General features: G+C 43.7%; 2 protein-coding genes across 2 annotated transcripts in view; one reads left to right on the top strand and one right to left on the bottom strand.

The window, feature by feature from the left end:
- The window catches only part of ADCY10 (adenylate cyclase 10), a 219,639-nt gene extending 215,944 nt beyond the window's left edge, over positions 1-3,695 (bottom strand). Inside the window, exons 1-2 of the mRNA XM_081946448.1 lie at positions 3,490-3,695; positions 2,915-3,019 (exon numbers count right to left, since the gene is read on the bottom strand). Of these exons, the coding sequence (XP_081802574.1) occupies positions 2,915-3,019; positions 3,490-3,637 (253 nt within the window). The 5' untranslated portion in view covers positions 3,638-3,695. The remainder of the gene's footprint in view (positions 1-2,914; positions 3,020-3,489) is intronic.
- Positions 3,696-6,877: 3,182 nt separating this feature from the next.
- Positions 6,878-8,947, top strand: LOC309390065 (leucine-rich repeat-containing protein 52-like; the record flags this gene model as incomplete). The annotated part of the gene is made up of 2 exons (XM_081949146.1): positions 6,878-7,451; positions 8,691-8,947. The coding sequence occupies 2 exons, from the start codon at positions 6,878-6,880 to the stop codon at positions 8,945-8,947; spliced, it is 831 nt and encodes a 276-aa protein (XP_081805272.1).
- Positions 8,948-18,704: the final 9,757 nt, after the last annotated feature.

Raw genomic sequence — 18,704 nt, 5'->3', positions numbered from 1 at the left:
TTCCAAGGAGCTAGCGGCTCCAGTAGTCACCAGGAGCCAAGGAAAAGTTGACCTAGACCACAGAGCTAACAAAATGTCTGAGAAAGGTGCTACCATCTAATGACTGGTTCAAAGCCCACTCAAATGAATGCACCATGTGGGATGGCCTTGCATGGTTGGGGGACAAGTTGTATGTGCCTATTAGTCTGAAAAGCATTGTCCTCCAACAGGCCCATGATTCAAAAGCAGCTGGACATTTTGGGTTCGTGAAAACCTTACATTTGGTTAAAAGACAGTTTGGGTGGTCTTCTTTGAAAAAAGACATAGAACTCTACGTTGCTAGTTGTCCTGTCTGTGCTACGTACAAAGAGACCACCAGGAAAACCACATGGATTACTCCAAAATATTGCCAGACCTGGTGTCCCTTGGAAGGAGATATCCATGGATTTCATTGTTGAGCTACCAGAAAGTAATGGCAATACTGTCATTTGGGTGGTCATGGATTTGTTCTCCAAGCAAGTGTATTTTGAGCCCTGCTCCAAGATTCCATCAGCGAAAACACTGGCTAAATTGTTCATCCTACATGTGTATAGGTTACATGGTATTCCTGAATGCATTATCTCAGATAGAGGAGTCCAATTCACCTCCCACTTTTGGAGGGAGTTCCTAAAATTGTTAGGCTCAGCCAAGGTCTAAGCTCTGCTCACCATCCACAGACAAATGGGGCTTGTGAACAGGCTAACTTGGTTCTAGAGCAGTACCTCAAGTGCTATGTTAATTATCAGCAGGATAATTGGGCTGACCTTTTGCCTTTTGCAGAGGTCGTGTATAATAATTCTGTACATAGCAGTACAGGATTAACCCCATTCAAAGTAGTGTCTGGCCAGGATTTTGTGCCTATCCCTGAATTGCCCCGGGAGAAACTACAAAACCTTTCCTTATCCGAGTGGCTTAAACAACTACAAGTTATCTGGCCTATAACTCGCAAAGCGTTAGACAAAGCTCATCAAGCACATAAAAAACAAGCTGATAAGAAAAGGATGAAGCCAGAAGAATACCAGGTTGGAGAGAGGGTTTTCTTGTCCACTAAGTATCTTCAGACTACCCAAAAGTCAAAGAAACCTGGACCAAAATATGTGGGTCCTTTCCCCATTGTCAGAATTGTTAACCTGGTTACAGTGCAGTTGGAGTTACCCAAAACCCTTAGGAGAATCCCATGTTTCATGTTAGTTTACTGAAACTGGAAGATACCGCCTCAATTTGTCCAGACCACACCCCTACTCCAGTCCCCCTCCTTATTGAGGAAGAACAGAATTTTGAAGTCAAAGAGATCCTTGATTCCAGAAAACATAGGGGGGAAATACAGTATTTAGTGGCTTGGAAACATTTCCCTCTCTCCCACTTTGAGTGGGTGAATAAGCCTGATGTTAGGGCCACAAAGCTTTTGTAGAAGTTCCATTCTAAATACCCTGATAAACCTTGAATATGTTGTATTAATGTTCTTGTTGTTACTGTTTTTCTGTGCTTTTTGTTTCTCTCTAGGGATAACACCTTTTCTGCAGGAGGGCCAAATGTCAACCTCTATATCTCTTGCTTGCTATCAGCTGCCATAGTAACAGGGAGGGAGGGGCATTTCAGTATTTAGGAGGTGTATCATGCTGGAGGGGATATCTCAAAGAGGGAGTTTTGTTTTCACCATCTTCTGTGCATGTTGAATGCTCCTGTCTGGGTCTGATCAAGGCCAACCGTCTCTGCATACTAGCTGCATGAGGCCACCTGAAGATGCACCCCACATGACACCCTTGGGGGTTGGAGATTGGACATTTAGCTTGGGGTTGTTGGGGGGGATTTGGGTAAACTTTTGATATGTACAAGTTTGTGTCATTTAATGATCTTGCTTTACTTTTGCTGTTTTCACTTCATATCCAATAAAAGTACCTTTTCTTTAAAACAATGGAGTTGGGGGTTTCCTTTCTTGGATTTTGAAGGAGGCACATTTAACACTAAACAATGAAGGTGCACAAATAGGAAGATGAATACTTGCAGTAAAATATTATACAAGTTTTCAGAAACTGATATAGGAAGAGGTCTGCCCAAGGAGAGAGTTTTACATTAGTTGGAATAGCAATAGCAATAGCACTTAGACTTATATACTACTTCACAGTGCTTTACAGCCCTCTCAGGACGGTTTATAGAGTCACATATTGCTCCCAACAATCTGGATCCTCATTTTACCCACCTCAGAAGAATGGAAGCCTGAGTAAACCTTGAGCCAGTGAGACCCGAACTGCTGGCAGCTGGTGATCAGCAGAAGTAGCCTGCAGTACTGCATTTAACCACTGTGCTACTGCAACTCTCCCCCAGACTTTTCCAACTAATCTTGCTTTTGATAAAGATAGTCTTTCAACGACCATAGGGATATGAGATTTTATTCTCTATTTACATTTCTTTGATGAATGTTCTGTCTTTTTTCATTGCCTTGTCTATGGATATTGCCAGTCTTATAGTTAAAGAAACTTTGTAGTTTCTTTGCAGTGCTTTGCTTAATTAATTATTTTAATGTATACATTTACTTCATTAGTGTATTAATAGTGAATCTCCTGCCCACTTCTTAATGTGGCAAAACATTCACTGTTTAAATATTCACTGGCATTACTAATTGGACCTAATAAATATTCACTGGCATTACTAATTGGACACATTCCTCCAATGACAAGACACTGCAATATGATTGGTGAGAGATTTTGGCAACTCTGAGGCTGAAGTTCTGTAACAAAGAAGTAACATCTATGGATCTGTTTTATACCCATGTTCTCACATCTTTGTTCCCTTTTCTAGGAAGTAAAGACCTGTTTTTTAAACAAAAATAGCTTGGAAATACTCTGTTTATGATGGGTATTCTTCAAAATCAAATCATACATAGTTCTAAACTCACCTTCAACAATGTCACCCACATAGTGATTAAGGGTCTGTGTTAATTCATCAGCACCACGATCCAAGCTGGTGTTCATGCTAAACTTTTCTGTCAGAGCTGTGAAACCTTCAAAATAATAAGCAGCTATTGTCAGTATAACTTTTTGAGACTGTGGATTAGGGATAAAAGTAGGAGAGGCAGGAGTTGACATTAGACTTTGAAAAGAAAATCTTAGCTCGAAGAAGAGAAACAAACAGCTATAACAAACTGACAAAGGAAAATCTCCATTGAATCTCTCCTTGACAGCAGTTGACACATAGAGCATTATTTCCTGCATTGTGCATAAGTAAGTCCTCTTTTTGCCCAAGAAAAGAGATATAATAGTTAAATAGATGCACTTGTTGAAACATCAGTAATTCCCTTGAGGCTTACTGTGTGTTCATATGAATATTTTAAAACTTTGCTTTATTTTCAGGAAGAGCAGCAAAGGTTTGCACTATTTTTTTCTCATGTAGCATTTTATGTTTCAATTAAAAAAAAACTCTCTCTGAAATCTTTCCCCTTCCCTCAGTGGCACACTGATTTCCTTTGCTTACCTGAAATGTCCATAAAGAGCAGAACACCATCAAAGCTTTCAATAAAAGGCATTTCCTGAGCAAAATCTCCATACACAATGATATCAGGGACATGAGCAGCTAATTTACCAAGGGTTGAAATCTCAATTTGATCATTCTTATTAGTCATTATTATTTCTGATTTGGAACACAACTTGAACACCTATTCACTGCTATATAGGCATTAAATCTCCTGTTGTGATGTCCCAATACTGTGAAGACTTATTTATCTTACATAACATCTCCATTGTTAGGTTTTGTGTCACAATGAACTGAAAGCAGTTTCTCCTCCAATTACAATAGACGGATTATACTTCACCTAACAACTGTTGCTAGGCTAAAGCATATCCTTTTCAACAGTGAATTCTCTTAGTTACAGATTAAGCTGTCACTTAATCAGCAATGTGCAGCAGTGAGCCAGCAGTGTGCGGCAGTAGTCAAAAAAGCTAATACAGTCCTTGGTTGCATAAACAGAGGCATAGAATCAAAATAGCGTGAAAGCCTTTATAAAACCTTAGTAAGACTTCACCAGAAATACTGCCTCCAGTTTTGGTCTCCAGATGTTGAGACTTTGGAAAAAGTGGAGAGAAGAGCGACTAAGATGATTAAAGATCTGGAGATTAAAATATATGAAGAACGGTTGCAGGATTTGGGTATGTAATGTAGAGTAAAGAACATGACAGCAATATTCTAGTACTTGAGGAGCTGCCACAAAGAAGAGGGGATAAAAGCACCAGAAGGCAGGACAAGAAACAATAGATAGAAACTAATCAAGGAGAGAAGCAACCTGGAATTAAAGAGTAACTTCCTAACAGGGACTATGGAGATTCTCAGTCACCCAGGTCACCCTTGTCCCAAAGCTTCTTTTTCAAGAGGCAACTGGACTTTCTTGGGTTTTTTTTTTTTTTTTGAAGACATTTAGTCTTTCATCCAAGAAGTTTCTTCAGCTCTGACTGGATGGTGGATAATGGAAGGATTTATATTCCTTGCAGACAGCTGGATATTTGAATTCTTTTAGAGTCATTGAGACCATTTGGAGATTTATCTGTATCCTCATGGTCACCTGAGAAGTGCAAATGGTTGTAAAGCCTGAAAGGAGTGTTTTGTAGATTGGAGAGAAATCATGTCATATCCTCACCCTCTCTGTTGAGAGAGGACTGTTCAATTTTGACATAGATGGCCTTTGACCCTGTTGGAAGAAATATCAAGGAGAAAGAGGCTGGAAACAAAATAAAGGCTGATTGGGAAAAAAAAATTCCAGAAAACTTTTATTTTTTTTATTCTCTTACATACCATTTTAAGTATACATTCACATAATCATTTTTCTTCTTTACATTTATCATTCCTATACATTTGCTATTCCATTTTATAGGTTATAATATACATATATAGTTTGGGTTGCTTTGTTTACCATCCCTTCCTCCTGTTGTAACACCACCTTATTTTCCCTTTCTTTTCTCCCTCCCTCCCTTCTCTCCTTTCCTCCTCTCCTTTCCCTTACTTCTTCCCTTACCTTTCTCCTACTCCTACTCTTCCTCTTCCCCTACCTGCCCTCTCTCCTTCTCTTCCTCTTCCTTCCACCCTCCTCTCCTTACCTCTTTCTTCTTTCCCTCATCTTCCTTTCATTCTCTCCTCCTCTCTCTCTTGGAAAGAAAGTTTATTGATGAACAGTGTGCAGTTCTGGGTCAGCTGACCAAAATGGAATTGAGAGTGGGTGGGCTTTATACCTTTTGGATCCCTATGGGGTCATGTAGGGGTCATGGCTGGCTCTTTAGGCAAAAGGAAAAATGCAAATCCTAGGTGTTTGTCTAAATTAATCTTGCCAATCTTTGGCTTGTTGCTTATCTGAAGTTTCTGTCTGACCCAGTCTTTCTGAATGGATTACCAAATCTGCATTTCTAAAAGCTGGCCTCTTCAGTTTCTGCTTGGGACTGGGAGACTGGTGCTAGTTTCTGCCTCCCTTAATATTTTTTTCCCATTTCTCCTTTAGGGAAAATATTTATCCTGCTTTTTAATATTCCCCAAAATATTTCATTCTCTAGGAGGGTGTATGGGTACTGATTTTCTACAACCCCTCTTTCAAACCACGTATTTCTCAGGGTGCATGTTGTGGGATGCTGGTACAAACAGGATCCAGCTGCTCTGATCCTTATCACCAGTCATCCCCCCTCCCAATTTCCTATCACATACACACAAAGCTTATTTGCCCTTTCATCCTTCCCTCCCCCTTCTTCTTTTGATGGCAGGATGTCTGTGAAGCAGAGGTGGTATTCAGCTGGTTCTCTCCGGTTCGGGCAAACTGGTAGCAGCAGGAGGGTCCATCCACCCCAACATAATGCACAAGCACTGCACATGCACAGACAGCAGTGCACATGTGCAGATGCAGTGTGTGCACTCACATTTGTGAACTGGTAGGGAATGTAAGTGAATCCCACCGTTGCTGTGAAGCCTCAGCCTGGCCAGGCAGAGCTGACAGTTATGTGCCAGTTACATTGGTTCTTTCCCTATCACCCAGATCATCAACCCAGTAATGGTTTCAGATGTATTCACCCAGTTTTTCACTGTAGCCTGTTGAAACTGGCAATCACTTCTCCCCTATGCCGTGCAACAAAACTACCACCTACCTATATTTCTCAAGCTCCTTTGGGCTGAGAAGAATTGCTGCAAAACTGAGTTTCCTGAAGTGGACCACTAGACTCCTAGACAACTGAAAAAAATGATCTAATAAAAAGAAAAGTCAACCAAAAGAGCAACAAGCAAACAAAAGCAAATAAAACACCCCCAGGAGCAAAACAAATTAAAGTTTAATTTGTATGCATTGTTCAGTGGACTGTTAAATTGGCCATGTCCACCTAGACACATGACCACCTAGCTATGCCCACTCAGACAGTCCGGGCCCCCAACAGTCTGAGGGACTGTGAATTGGCCCCCTGTTTAAAACGTTTGAGGACCCCTGATATATATCATCATGTAGTGTATATATTTTACATGTTAAGCAATGAAACTCTCTTGTGTAAATATTATTGTGCTATGTAATAATATAATTATTGTTACAAAAGTAAGAAAGACTGGAATATACATAAATGCTAAAAAAAGAAATGAATATTTATTAAGACAGTTGACATAGGCAGGTCTGCTTGTACATCATCATTATGATTCCAGAGTGATGTCATAATGGTGACAGTAACAACTAAGATGACTTGGAGCTCTAGCAGGAACTGGTAAACTAATATTCTCCTTTGGATCTGAAATTTCAAAAAGGCAAGTCCCCTTCTGATGAAGCTAAAGGAGAGAAAACTATAAGATGGGGTATTTCATTCTGATCTCTAGTCATAGTTCCCCACTTTTGTGGACAATTCTTGCACTTGGGATGAAATGGATAGAAGAGGCTCTGAGTTGCCCCACAGAATGTACTTGTAATAAATTGCAAGTGAATTGCACAGGAAAACTATTGCAAAACTTTCCAACCACAATTCCTCTGACTACTAAAAAATTAATTCTGGCACAGAACAATCTCACCAATTTACCACTATTAACTATGAGTTATCTCAATGAACTGGTCCACCTCGATTGCAGCCACAATCTGATAACAATGGACTTGGATTTCAGCTTTCCAGGGTTAGTCAAACTGACATATTTGGATCTGAGTTTCAACAGGCTCTCCCACATAACATCCTTCACTTTTTCACAACTGAGTGAGCTGCTGCTCTTAAATCTCTCTGGCAATCCATTGATGGTGAAGATAATGGAGCAAGCCTTTGAAAAGAACAGTCTTCTGAGATATATAGATGTGAGTGATTGTGGCTTGTCTTACCTCAGTGCTGAAACGTTCCAAAAACTGTACAGACTTCGTATTTTGGGAATAAAGGATAATCCCTGGAATTGTGACTGCAGATTCCTGACATTCTCCAACTGGCTAACAAATACTGATATTAAATTCCCAGGTGAGATCGGACTTCATGTTAAATACTTCTTTTAGTCCCTGAGTTAATTAGGAATGTGGATTCTTCAATTGGCACAATTGTAATCCCTAATAACACTCCATTGAGTCCCTCTGTATTTCTGCCTTAGACAACTTTCACAAATCCTCAGATTAGTCATCAACTGTAATATGTACATTCCATTTGTATGGCCAGCCATTTCAATTAGAAGACTCAAGTTTGCTAGCAATTTATTAAAAATGAGATAGAAAGCAAAATTACAAAATCATACATGACATATATAGCAGCTGAAGAAAAACCAACAGCAAGAATAAACATTGTTAATTGAAATATATTTCCCTAAATTCACTATTAATTTGCCCCAATCCTTCAGTTGGAGGGAAGTAATCAATTCAAAATAACAGGAGAGTCAGAACATCAATACCATCCCTGAACTCAGTTGAAATTTAGCATTGTGGACCCGCAGTGATATCTGATAATGCCTATACCATGTAAACATATTCATTTGGCTTACAATTCCTTGTTCCTAATTACTTACAAACTCAATAAATATAAAGCAGTCTATGGTTTTCATAAAGAGGTTTTAATTGCAATGCTGGTATATCAGTGTTTATATAATGTTGGGAATATAAAATATCCTGTTTAGCTGTATGATTGTGGCTATTAGCAGGATGTCTGAATTTGTATAATTAATCATACAGAGATATTAAAACTAGGTATTATTTTATTTTGTTTGGAATTAAAATAGACTCAGCAGTTTGGAGCAAAGGGTTTTTAAAAAATTATCAGAAGTATAGATAGTATAGATAGAACTGAGATCCAACAGCTGCACAGAGCTTACAGTTGTGATGGCGATTAGAAAGTAATTTTGCAACTAATCCTCACTTTTATCACTCTGGCAGGCTTAAAAAGGAGATCATAAGCACAATCACAGTTTCGCTTAGCAACCACTTTGTTTAATAACTAGGTTGCTGATCCCAATTGTTCATGGCAGTATTAGAAAATGCTGGATATTGGCCTTGAAAGAAATGAAAGTCATGGAAAGGTTCACCTTGTCAATGGAATTAGCAATTTATTTCTATTATATTGCAAGAAGGATGGAATTTAGTATATATTGACAGTCATATATATTAGTATGAGCCAGCAGTATGCTGCAGTTGCCAAAAAGCCAATCTAGCTATAGAGATACCAGTAACTGTTTAGCATTCACACTAGTTCTCATTTTATGTTTCCTTTTTGCAGATTTTGAGAATATCACTTGCAGTAAACCAGAAAAAATGCAGGGTCTTTCTCTCATCAAGGCAAAATTGGAGCTCCGTTACCTGTGCCTTCTGCACTTACAACTAGAAGATTTCATATACATCTGTCTATTAACCTTCTGTGTTTTCTTGGGAGGAACTCTAGTGGCGTGGCTGGTTGGGTTTGGCACAGTGATGTATTATCATCCTGTAATGAGACTATATGATGAACCAGAGGATGAAGAATACAGAATGATTTAACTAATTGCTTTGGAGCTCTTCCAAGTATCAACACCTAATGCAGATGCACCAACGTTTTAGTCCCTTTGTTTCATTACAAAATTACAAGTTTTAGCTCATTTCAAGGGAGAGATTTCATTTTATTTCAGTATGAATAAAAATATAGTCTTGAGGTAGGAGATAGGATGTTCAAAAGAGAGGAATATGTGTCAGAGAATTTCTAATATGTTGGGATGTGGATGTGTCTTCCAAAAATGAAATATTCCTAAGAAAATATAGAAGTAACTAAATAGAGGACAAGCAAGAAAGCTCCTCTTTTTATGTAATTGGCTATAAAAAGTTTGTCTCTGAACAGAAAAAGGAATGTAAAAAAGGAATCACTCAGGCCTCACTCATGAAAATTGCAGTTGAAATTGAAAACAATTGCCTCCTCTCCTTTTTTAAAGCATTTTGAGTTTCAGCCCAAGACCATTGCAACTGAAAAAAGCAACTACTGTAATGGAAACAAACTAGTTGACATAGCATCCAGCAAAATAAATGCTACAGGGTTCTCTGAGTATAAAAAATCCTAGTCTCTGTGAAAAATATTCTCCTCTAGAATCTGTGTAGTAGCTTTGGAGCAGCAGTTCTTTACTATCTATATTGCTTTGGGTCATACTGGAGTAGCTATTGTTGGAAGAAATGTCCGTCTGGGTTCAGTTCCAAGTGGGGAAAAAGACACTAGAAACATGGAGACTGTTTGGAAAGATGGTTTAATGGTGGATAGGATCATATGCCTTGAAGCTCCTGGGTGAAAAAAAAAGAAGAGATGCTGAGAGTCCTTGGGTTTTATGCCCTCTCTGGGCTTTGAACTGCCTGTGACACAGGAAGAGTATTCAGATTGGTTGGTGTCAGAGGTCATAGCCAGCTTTGTAGGTTGTCTGTGTGCTACGTTTGGTTGAAACTTGGTGGGTGGTGCAGTAAAGGGCAATAAAATGGCTCTGCCTGAAGGGGGTAGATCTTTGTTATGTAGAATAGACTGGCCCAGGCCTTAACGGCCCATTAACAAAGGTGAATGGGCTGATTTTCTGCCTCTCTCAGTTTCTTCTTCTCTTTTTAGGGGAAATATTCTGTATTTTTAATATTTTCCAAAATATTTCATTTTCTATGAGAGGGGTGGATTTTAACTTCCTACACTATTATGGTTCTTCATTCATGGGGGAAGAAAAAGAAAATATATTGTGTTTTGACCTCAGTGGTGGGAGGATGTGTTGTAGCCCAGCAGGATCCGGTTCATCTGATGTTGGATTCAGATAATGAGGGATCATTTGAGTCTGCCCTGGATGATATGGAAGACCCTGTGCAGGTTGCAGATTCAGAGCAGGGACCAGAGGGGCTGGTTGGCCACCAGGAGGCGCCTGAGGCATGGAGCAGTGGGGAAGATCAAAGGCAGTCAGTCCCTGATGCGAGAGTAAGACGGCTGAGAAATGAAAGCAGCAGCTTCGTAGGCAGGCTCACAGACGATAATTAGCACAGGTGGTTGTAGATTGGTCCCTCCCAAGAGAGCTTATAGGTGAGGCGTTGGGAGGGGACATTTGCAGGAAACAACCGTTTGAAATTAGCCATTTGAAGAAAGTCAATGTCTTAGAGCCCTGTCTGAATATCTGATTTGTTTTTCTTGTATTCTGAGTTATCTGGGCCTTCAGCCAAAAGGTTTGTTATCTGCAATTAAACAGTGGCAACCAGCCAAGCCTGTGTTTTGGCTTGTTCACAGGCATGGAGAGGGGGGTCAGAACAGGATGTGTATATGGAAATTCTGTGCAGCAGGCAGCCATGTTATAGATGCAGCATATGGAGGTGCTAGGAAACAATCACACACTGAGGAAAGGTACAAGCAGACTGGGCAGATGTGGCATAAAACAGAAGTGGACAGGAGGAAGAAGCAGAAATGTGCATGACAGGTGGCTGAGGAAGAGTAAAGCCATGTCAAATATAATAATCCAAAATCACACAATGTATTGAGAACTCCAAGGAAAAAGTCAGAGACTTGGTCAAGAATGTAGGAGTCAGGAACATAAAGTAAGAAAGCATATATTTTCCAGCAGCAGAGGGGACCCTGTGGAATTTAAATCCTCTCTCCACTGAGAACACACAGCTGAAGTTTTTCTTGCTCAGTGGTTACCAGCTTTTCTTGCTCAGTGATTACCAATAAGGAGGCATCAAGCTTGCTGTCAGAGTTTAGTCCGTATTTCTCAACCTTGGTACCTTTAAAATAGATGAATTCTGCAAATTGACATCTACCCATTTTATGCCTGCTAAAGTTGAGAAACACTAGGTTAGTCATTTACCTATGAAGCACTGACTTTGACAGAGCATAGGACCTGCAGGCTTGGAGGAAATCTGAATAGAATGAGAACTTACTCTGTACTCTAAGCATGCTTCCTCTAAGACTGCTACTACGTGTAGTGCAAAATAAAACAGCTGTTGTTAGATCGGTTGAACCGACGCAATAGACTCAGGTTTCAATGGCAAACAATAGCTTTTTATTTGACAGCTATTTACATTCCAGCCCCATTCCGTTTGACATAAAAGATAGGGAGCTATCAAATGGCTCAGCCAATCGGCTTTTAGTATTTTCCCACCAGATCAGAGGACCTTGGTGGAACTGACCATACTGGCTGTCAGTATGTAACACCCTTCCTCTCTTAGTTGGGCTGATCCGGCTGGTGATGTAGTCACGCAGGTAGGTAGGTCGTTTAGAGACTTTCTCTGACCTGTGCAGTTGGTGCTGGGATTTCAGTCAGGTCGGTCCTGTTACCTCTCCAGCTTTGCCTGGTTGAAGCTCCTGGAACTTTCTCGCGGGCCCCAACTTTCTCAGGTAAGTACTCCAGTACCTTCAGGTTTGAGAAATCTGTGGAAGGAGTGTATGTTTGCTCCTTTTGGGTAGGGCTTTGGCTAATTTGTGCAGGAGTTACCTCTGGTTGCATAAGGTTTGAATGGTTGAGGCGGCCTCAGAGTTGGTCAATGTGCCCCCTCCAAATTCTCCTGTCCTTGAGCTCCAATTTGTAAGAGTGAGGTCCGGTGATTTCTGCAATTTTGGCAGGAATCCAGAGAGCTCCCCGCCCCCTCCACTGTAGCTGTGGGCATAAATAATAATAATAATAATAAAAAAATTTTATTTGTTAGCCGCACCCTCTCCCGAAGGACTCGGGGCGGCGTACAATAAAAAACACATAAAATACAAATATAGACAGTACATACACAAAAATATAGACGTATACGTGGAGGAGGTAGACAGATAAATGGAAACAATTAAAATAGCAATTTAAAATCCCCTAAGTAAAATTACGAAATTAAAAAACCCGTCAGGAGCGATATGATCATACTGGCTAACTGTACAGTTCTTTTTAATTCTATTTTAACCTCCTCCATATTTAACTGTACATATTTAATTCTTCTATTTATTGTATTTTGATATTCTTTGCATGGACTGTACACCGCCCCGAGTCCCTTTTGGGAGAGGGGGCGGTCTAGAAGCACAGTAAAATAAATAAATAAATAAATAAATAAATAAATAAATAAATAAATAAATAAATAAATAAATAATAATCTATGGTTGAGCCAGGCCAGCTACTTGGAAAAGGTGGGTCTTGAGCTTTGCACGGAAGGAGCGGAGGTCAGAGGTAGTCCTAATATCCGGGGGGAGGTCATTCCACAGGGCTGGGCCCGCCACAGAGAAGGCTCTGCTCCTAGGCGCCGCTCCCCGGCACTGTCTGGTGGACGGCACCTGGAGAAGTCCCTCTCTGTGCGAGCGAATTGGTCGCAGGGATGTGTGGGGCAGGATATGATCCCGCAGGTAGCTAGGTCCTGTGCCATGGAGCGCTTTAAAGATCGTTATCAAAACCTTGAAATGCACCCGATAGACCACAGGAAGCCAGTGCAGCTCGCGCAGGAGAGGTGTCACATGGGAGTACCTTGTACTCCCCATAATCACCCGCGCGGCCGCATTCTGGACCAACTGTAGTCTCCGAGTGCATTTCAAGGGAAGCCCCATGTAGAGAGTGTTGCAGTAGTCCAGGCGAGACGTCACCAGCGCATGAGTGACTGTGCGTAAGGCGTCCCGGTCCAATAGGGGGCGCAATTGGCGGACCAGGCGAACCTGGTGGAACGCCCCCCTTGCCACGGCTGTCACATGGTCGTCCATGGACAGCCGGGCATCCAGGAGGACGCCCAAATTGCGTGCCCGCTCCACGGGGGCCAGTTGTACGCCCCCGATGGCCAGAGATGGAATTAACTGGTTGAACCGGGGGGCCGGAACCCACAGCCACTCCGTCTTGGAGGGGTTGAGCTTGAGTCGGTTGTCATCCATCCAGACCCGTACGGCTTCCACACACCGGGACATCACTTCGACGGCCTCGTTGGGGTGGTTCGGGGTGGAAATGTACAGCTGAGTATCATCAGTGTACAGATGATATCCCACCCCGAAACCACGAATGATCTCACCCAGTGGCTTCATATATGTGTTGAACAGGAGTGGCGAGAGGACCGACCCCTGTGGCACCCCACAAGTAAGGGGGCTTAGGGTCGACCTCTGCTCCCCTGCCAACAAACGTTGCGTCTGACCGGAAATGTAGGAGCCGAACCACCGCAAAACGGTGCCCCGGACCCCCAACCCCTCCAGTCGGTGCAACAGGATACCATGGTCGATGGTATCAAAAGCCGCCGAGAGATCTAATAGGACCAGGATAGAGGAACAACCCCTATCTCTGGCCCTCCAGAGATCATCCACCAACGCGACCAAGGCCGTCTCCATGCTGTGCCCGGGGCGAAAGCCGGACTGGCGCGGGTCTAGATAATCATTTTCCTCCAGATGTCGTGGAAACTGATAAGCCACCACACTCTCTACAACCTTCGCCAAAAAGGGAAGGTTGGAGACAGGACGATAATTGGCCAGCTCCGTAGGGTCCAGGGAAGGCTTCTTGAGCAAGGGTCTCACCACCGCCTCTTTCAAGGCGGCCGGAAGAGACCCCTCACCCAACGAAGCGTTCACTAGGCCCAGGAGCCAGTCACGTGTAACCTCCCAGGATGCCAGTACAAGCCAGGAGGGGCACGGGTCCAGTAAACATGTGGTAGTCCACGCATTCTGTCCAAATCCTCGATGGCAACCAAGTCAAACTCCTCCCAGACTGGTCTCTCAAGACTCGCTGCGGACGTCTCCACTAGACCACTGAAAGGGACCCAATCCTTCCGGATTTGAGCGATTTTATCCTGCAGATATTTCCCAAATTCCTCTGCCCTACCTTGTAAAGGGGCCTCCCGCGGCCTCTGAAACAGGAGGGAGCGGGACACCCGAAACAGGGCGGCAGGGCGGTTCTCTGCGGATGCAATGAGAGCGGCACAATATTGACGTTTGGCCGCTCTCAATGCCACAAGGTACGTCCTTAAATGGGCTCGTACCTGTGTTCGGTCAAATTCGGAACGGGAGGATCTCCATCTGCTCTCTAGGCGTCTCCTGTGGCGTTTCATCACCCTTAGCTCCTCGGTAAACCAAGGGGCCAGGGTGGTTCGTTGCCGCAGGAGAGGCCGCAAAGGCGCAACCCGGTCTAAGGCCCCGGCGGCCGCACTATTCCATGCGGCCACCAGGTCCTCCATCTGGGAGCGGGTCAGGTCTACAGGAGGTGGCCCAAGCTCTGTCTGGAACCTATCCGGTTCCATCAGGCGCCTGGGGCGGAACCATCTAGGACGTTCTGGTTCCGCCTCCCCGCGGTGGGGGGTAGCGCCAGGGAAGTCAAGCCGGAGAAGTGTGTGATATGACCATGACAGGGGTGTAATAACTAGATCCCCTATTCCCAGATCACTCGTCCACTGGCCAGAGACAAAAACAAGATCCAGCGTGTGGCCTCCCTCATGCGTGGGGCCCTGAATTAATTGAGTCAGGTCCATGGCTGTCATGGAAGCCATGAACTCCCGAACCCCCTTGGATGCTTCTCCCACCGATGGCAGGTTAAAATCCCCCATCACTAAGAGTTTGGGGGTCTCAACCGCCACCGATGCGATCAGCTCGAGGAGTTCAGGCAGGGCCGCTGATGTATAGCGAGGAGCCAGGTATACTATCAGCAGGCCCAACTGTCTCCCAGGGCCCCATTTCACGACAAGGGATTCACACCCGGACGTCTGTGGCACAGTGGACTCCCTCGGTTCTAAATCCTCCCGAATAATCGCTGCTACCCCTCCGCCCCTTCCCTGGGCCCGGGGCTGGTGAAATGCTCGGTAGCCTGGTGGGCACAGTTCCACGAGGGGTAAACCTCCCTCGTGGCCCAACCAGGTCTCCGTTACTCGATCCCCTATGCTAAATGATCTTAGTTTGCTGGTTGAATCATTAGATGGCTCAGCAGAATAGTTTGGGTGGAGTGGGTCTAAGGGAGACCTTAGCCTGCGACCCATTAATAACTCAGAGGGCTTCTGCCAGTGGTGGCACTTTTTCTGATGTGTTGGTAAAGGAGGAATTGGTCTACCCAGGTTTGCCAATCTCCCAGCCCCATCCTGGATAGGGCTTCTTTTGCAGATCACACCATTCTCTCCATGCATTGCACCATTCTCTCCGCCTGGCCATTGCTAGCTAAATGGAATGGTGCGACCAAAGCATGCCTGATTCACTGTTCTGCTAAATAAGTCTCGAATTGGATGGCAATAAATTGGGGTCCATTGTCTGAGACTAAGATGTCGGGCAGGCCATGTATGGAGAAAAGTCTTTAGCACCTTGATGACCACCTCTGCTATGGTGATGGTCATGAGGACTACTTCTAGCCACTTCGAGTAGGCATCCACAACTACGAGGAATACTTGCCCATGCACGGGGCCTGCAAAGCCAATGTGCACCCTGGACCAGGGTGCCTGGGGCTGTTCCCATTCACGTGTGGGTGCCTCTGGGGGAGCTGGTTGGGATTCCTGGAATGGAGTGCAGGTTGCCATCCACTCTTCAATTTCCCCATCCATGTTAGGCCATCACATGTAACTCCTTGCCAAAGATTTCATCCAGACAAGTCCAGGATGCCCTACATGCAAGGCCTCTTGCAATTCGCAGTTTGGGTGGAACAATCACCTGGTCCTCCCACAGGAGACATCTCTGTAATACAGACAATTCATCTTGCTTTTTAACAAAAGATTTGAACTCAGCTCCCACTGGCCCCTTGGGCCACTTCCTCCACACCCAGTTCAAAACTTGAGAGATAGTTTTGTCTCTCGTTGAGTGGCGGGCAACCTCGTTTGATAACACCGGGACAGCCTCAAGGCAGGGCAGTCTCTGGGGTAAGATCGTCCAACAATTCAGGCAATGGGCATTTGCTGAGAACATCAGCATTTCCCAGGGTCTTACCTGACTGGTGGATGAGGAGGTAGCTGTAGGCCTCAAGGAAAATAGTCCAACAGGTCATTTGCTGTGAAAGTGATGCTGGTGTGGGATGGTCCCTAGCCAGGAGCTCCAGCAGAGGTTTATGGTCTGTGATGATTTCAAAGTCACGGCCATACACGTATTCGTGAAACCTCTTGACCCCAGCCACAGCAGCCAGCACTTCACGGTCCAACTGGCTGTAGTTTCACTCTGCAGCTGATAGGGTTCTCGAGTAGTAGGCAATGGGGGCTTCAGTCCCATTGGGCATGCAATGGCTGCCCCGACGCTGAAGGGCAATGCATCATAAGTCAATACTAGTGGCAGGGTCTGGTTGTATTGCACCAGGAATGTGTCTGCTGACAGCAGTCACTTTACAGCAGCAAACACTGCGGCTTCGGATCTGCCCCAGGTCCACTTGGCATTTTTTTCTGAGGAGCTGGTGCAATGGTTCAACTACTGTTGCTTTCTACTTTAGAAATACACTATAAAAATTGAGACGTCCGAGGAACGCCTGTAGCTCAGTCTTGGGTAGGGCTGCAGCAAGGTGTGGGGGCATCCTCGATAGCTCTACTTTTTTTATTTGTTGGGTAAATTCCAGAGCTGTCAATCAAATACCTCAGGAATTCTACCTGTGGAGCAGCAATTTGACACTTCTCTTTTTTAAAACAGAGACCCTTTTCTCTAATTCTGGCCAAAACCATTCATAACCATTTGAAAAGTTGCTCCCTATTTGCAGCGGATATCAAGACGTCATCAAAATATGGGATGAATCCTGGTATCCCCTGCAAAAGCAGTTCCATGACACTTTGGAACAGTCCAGGGGCAATGCTAATGCCGAATTGAAGCCTGGTGCATTTAAATGCACCCCTATGCATCACTATGGTTTGGGCCTCCACTGTGGCGCCATCTACCAGATGAAGTAGATGCTGGACAGTGGTAAGTGCTCTGTTGGAGAGCCTTATTGAGGGTGCACTTATAGATGTGGACAGACTGATCAGGCTTGACCGGGGACACAATAGGGGTCTCCCAGCATTGATGATCAACTGGCTCCAGAATCGCCTGGCCAATTAGTTTATCCAATTCTTGGTCAATTTTGGGTCGGAGGGCAAAAGGGACGCGCTGGGCCCTTTTACCGAATGGGAACAATGTTGGGGTCCAGGTTAAATGCTATAGGGATCCCCACATACTTGCCAAGACCACCGCTGAAGACACCCTTGAACTCTCGCAGCAGGTCTTTGGCACCATCATCTTGCATGGCATTGATGCCGACTACCCCCATGCCCAGGGATTCGAATCAGTCCAAGACGAACTATTTACATTCCACCACTGTTCCGTTTGACAGCTAGTCCTTTTATAGGGAGCTGTCAAACAGCTTGGCCAATCCGTTTTTAGAATTTTCCCACTGGATCGGAGGACCTTGGTGGAACCTACCATACTGGCTGTCGGTATGTAACAGCTGTAATTCATTCCATATCTTTGCTACCTGCCTGCAGCCATGAAAAACTGGACCTTTGTATTTTGTTTGCTGTAAACAAAAAATAAAGGGGAACATCTTTGTCTTTTTTTTACTCTTGGTTGAAATTATATAAATACTTGACCAATTTTCCTTTTAGCTCAGGTGACAGGAAGTACTGCAAAACATTTGTTGGGGGTTTCTTCACCATTCCTCAAAAGTCATGCCCATCAAAGATAAAGCAATTGCACTTACTTTCAAAGGGGGTGGGAGGGAAGAAGCTAGGAAATCCCTCCAATGTATGAACTGTCACCATGTAGCTCAGACAAAACACATGGGCAACTCTGTGGCTAAAATGAAAGAAGGGACTGAAGTCCAGGAAAGAATTTCTTAAATCTGATTTACAGAGCAAAACAGCAGAAAAGTCCTTAATCATGTAATGATTGTCTGTACATCAACACCCTTTTGATTAAAGAAACAATAAATACATCAGCCTTGGTGAAACAATGATTCAGAAAATCTATCTCACATATTTGTTTCAGAGGCTTGCCAATGATAGCTAAAATAAGCAATGATTTTAGTAACCCTGTTGTCAATATGGTTTTAGCAGAATCGTAATAAAGACATTGTTTTTTTTTTCAGGTAACCATATTTATCAGTATTGCCTTGTCAGGAATATGCCAAAGGTATCACCACTTTCTGTTAAATACCAATGCAGCAGTTGTATATTATAAGCTGACAATAATTTTAATATACCAATATAACTTTCATACATAATCTTTCAAACAAAATTTAAAGTATCCATTCCAATGCAGGGGTGGGTTTCTCCCGGTTCGCACCATATGCCAGAACGGGTTCATGAAATTTACTGTACCTTTTGGAACCCGTTCATCTGGTGGGGCAGTACCGGAATGCTCCCTCCCAGCTGCCCCCCCTCACCCACTCCCCCCACCCGC

This window comes from Natrix helvetica (assembly GCF_964273705.1).
Source record: "Natrix helvetica genome assembly, chromosome: 3".
In the NCBI taxonomy this organism is placed as follows: Eukaryota; Metazoa; Chordata; class Lepidosauria; order Squamata; family Natricidae; genus Natrix; species Natrix helvetica.
The sequence above is the reverse complement of the archived record's forward strand: the minus strand, read 5'-3'. Positions and strand labels throughout refer to the sequence as shown.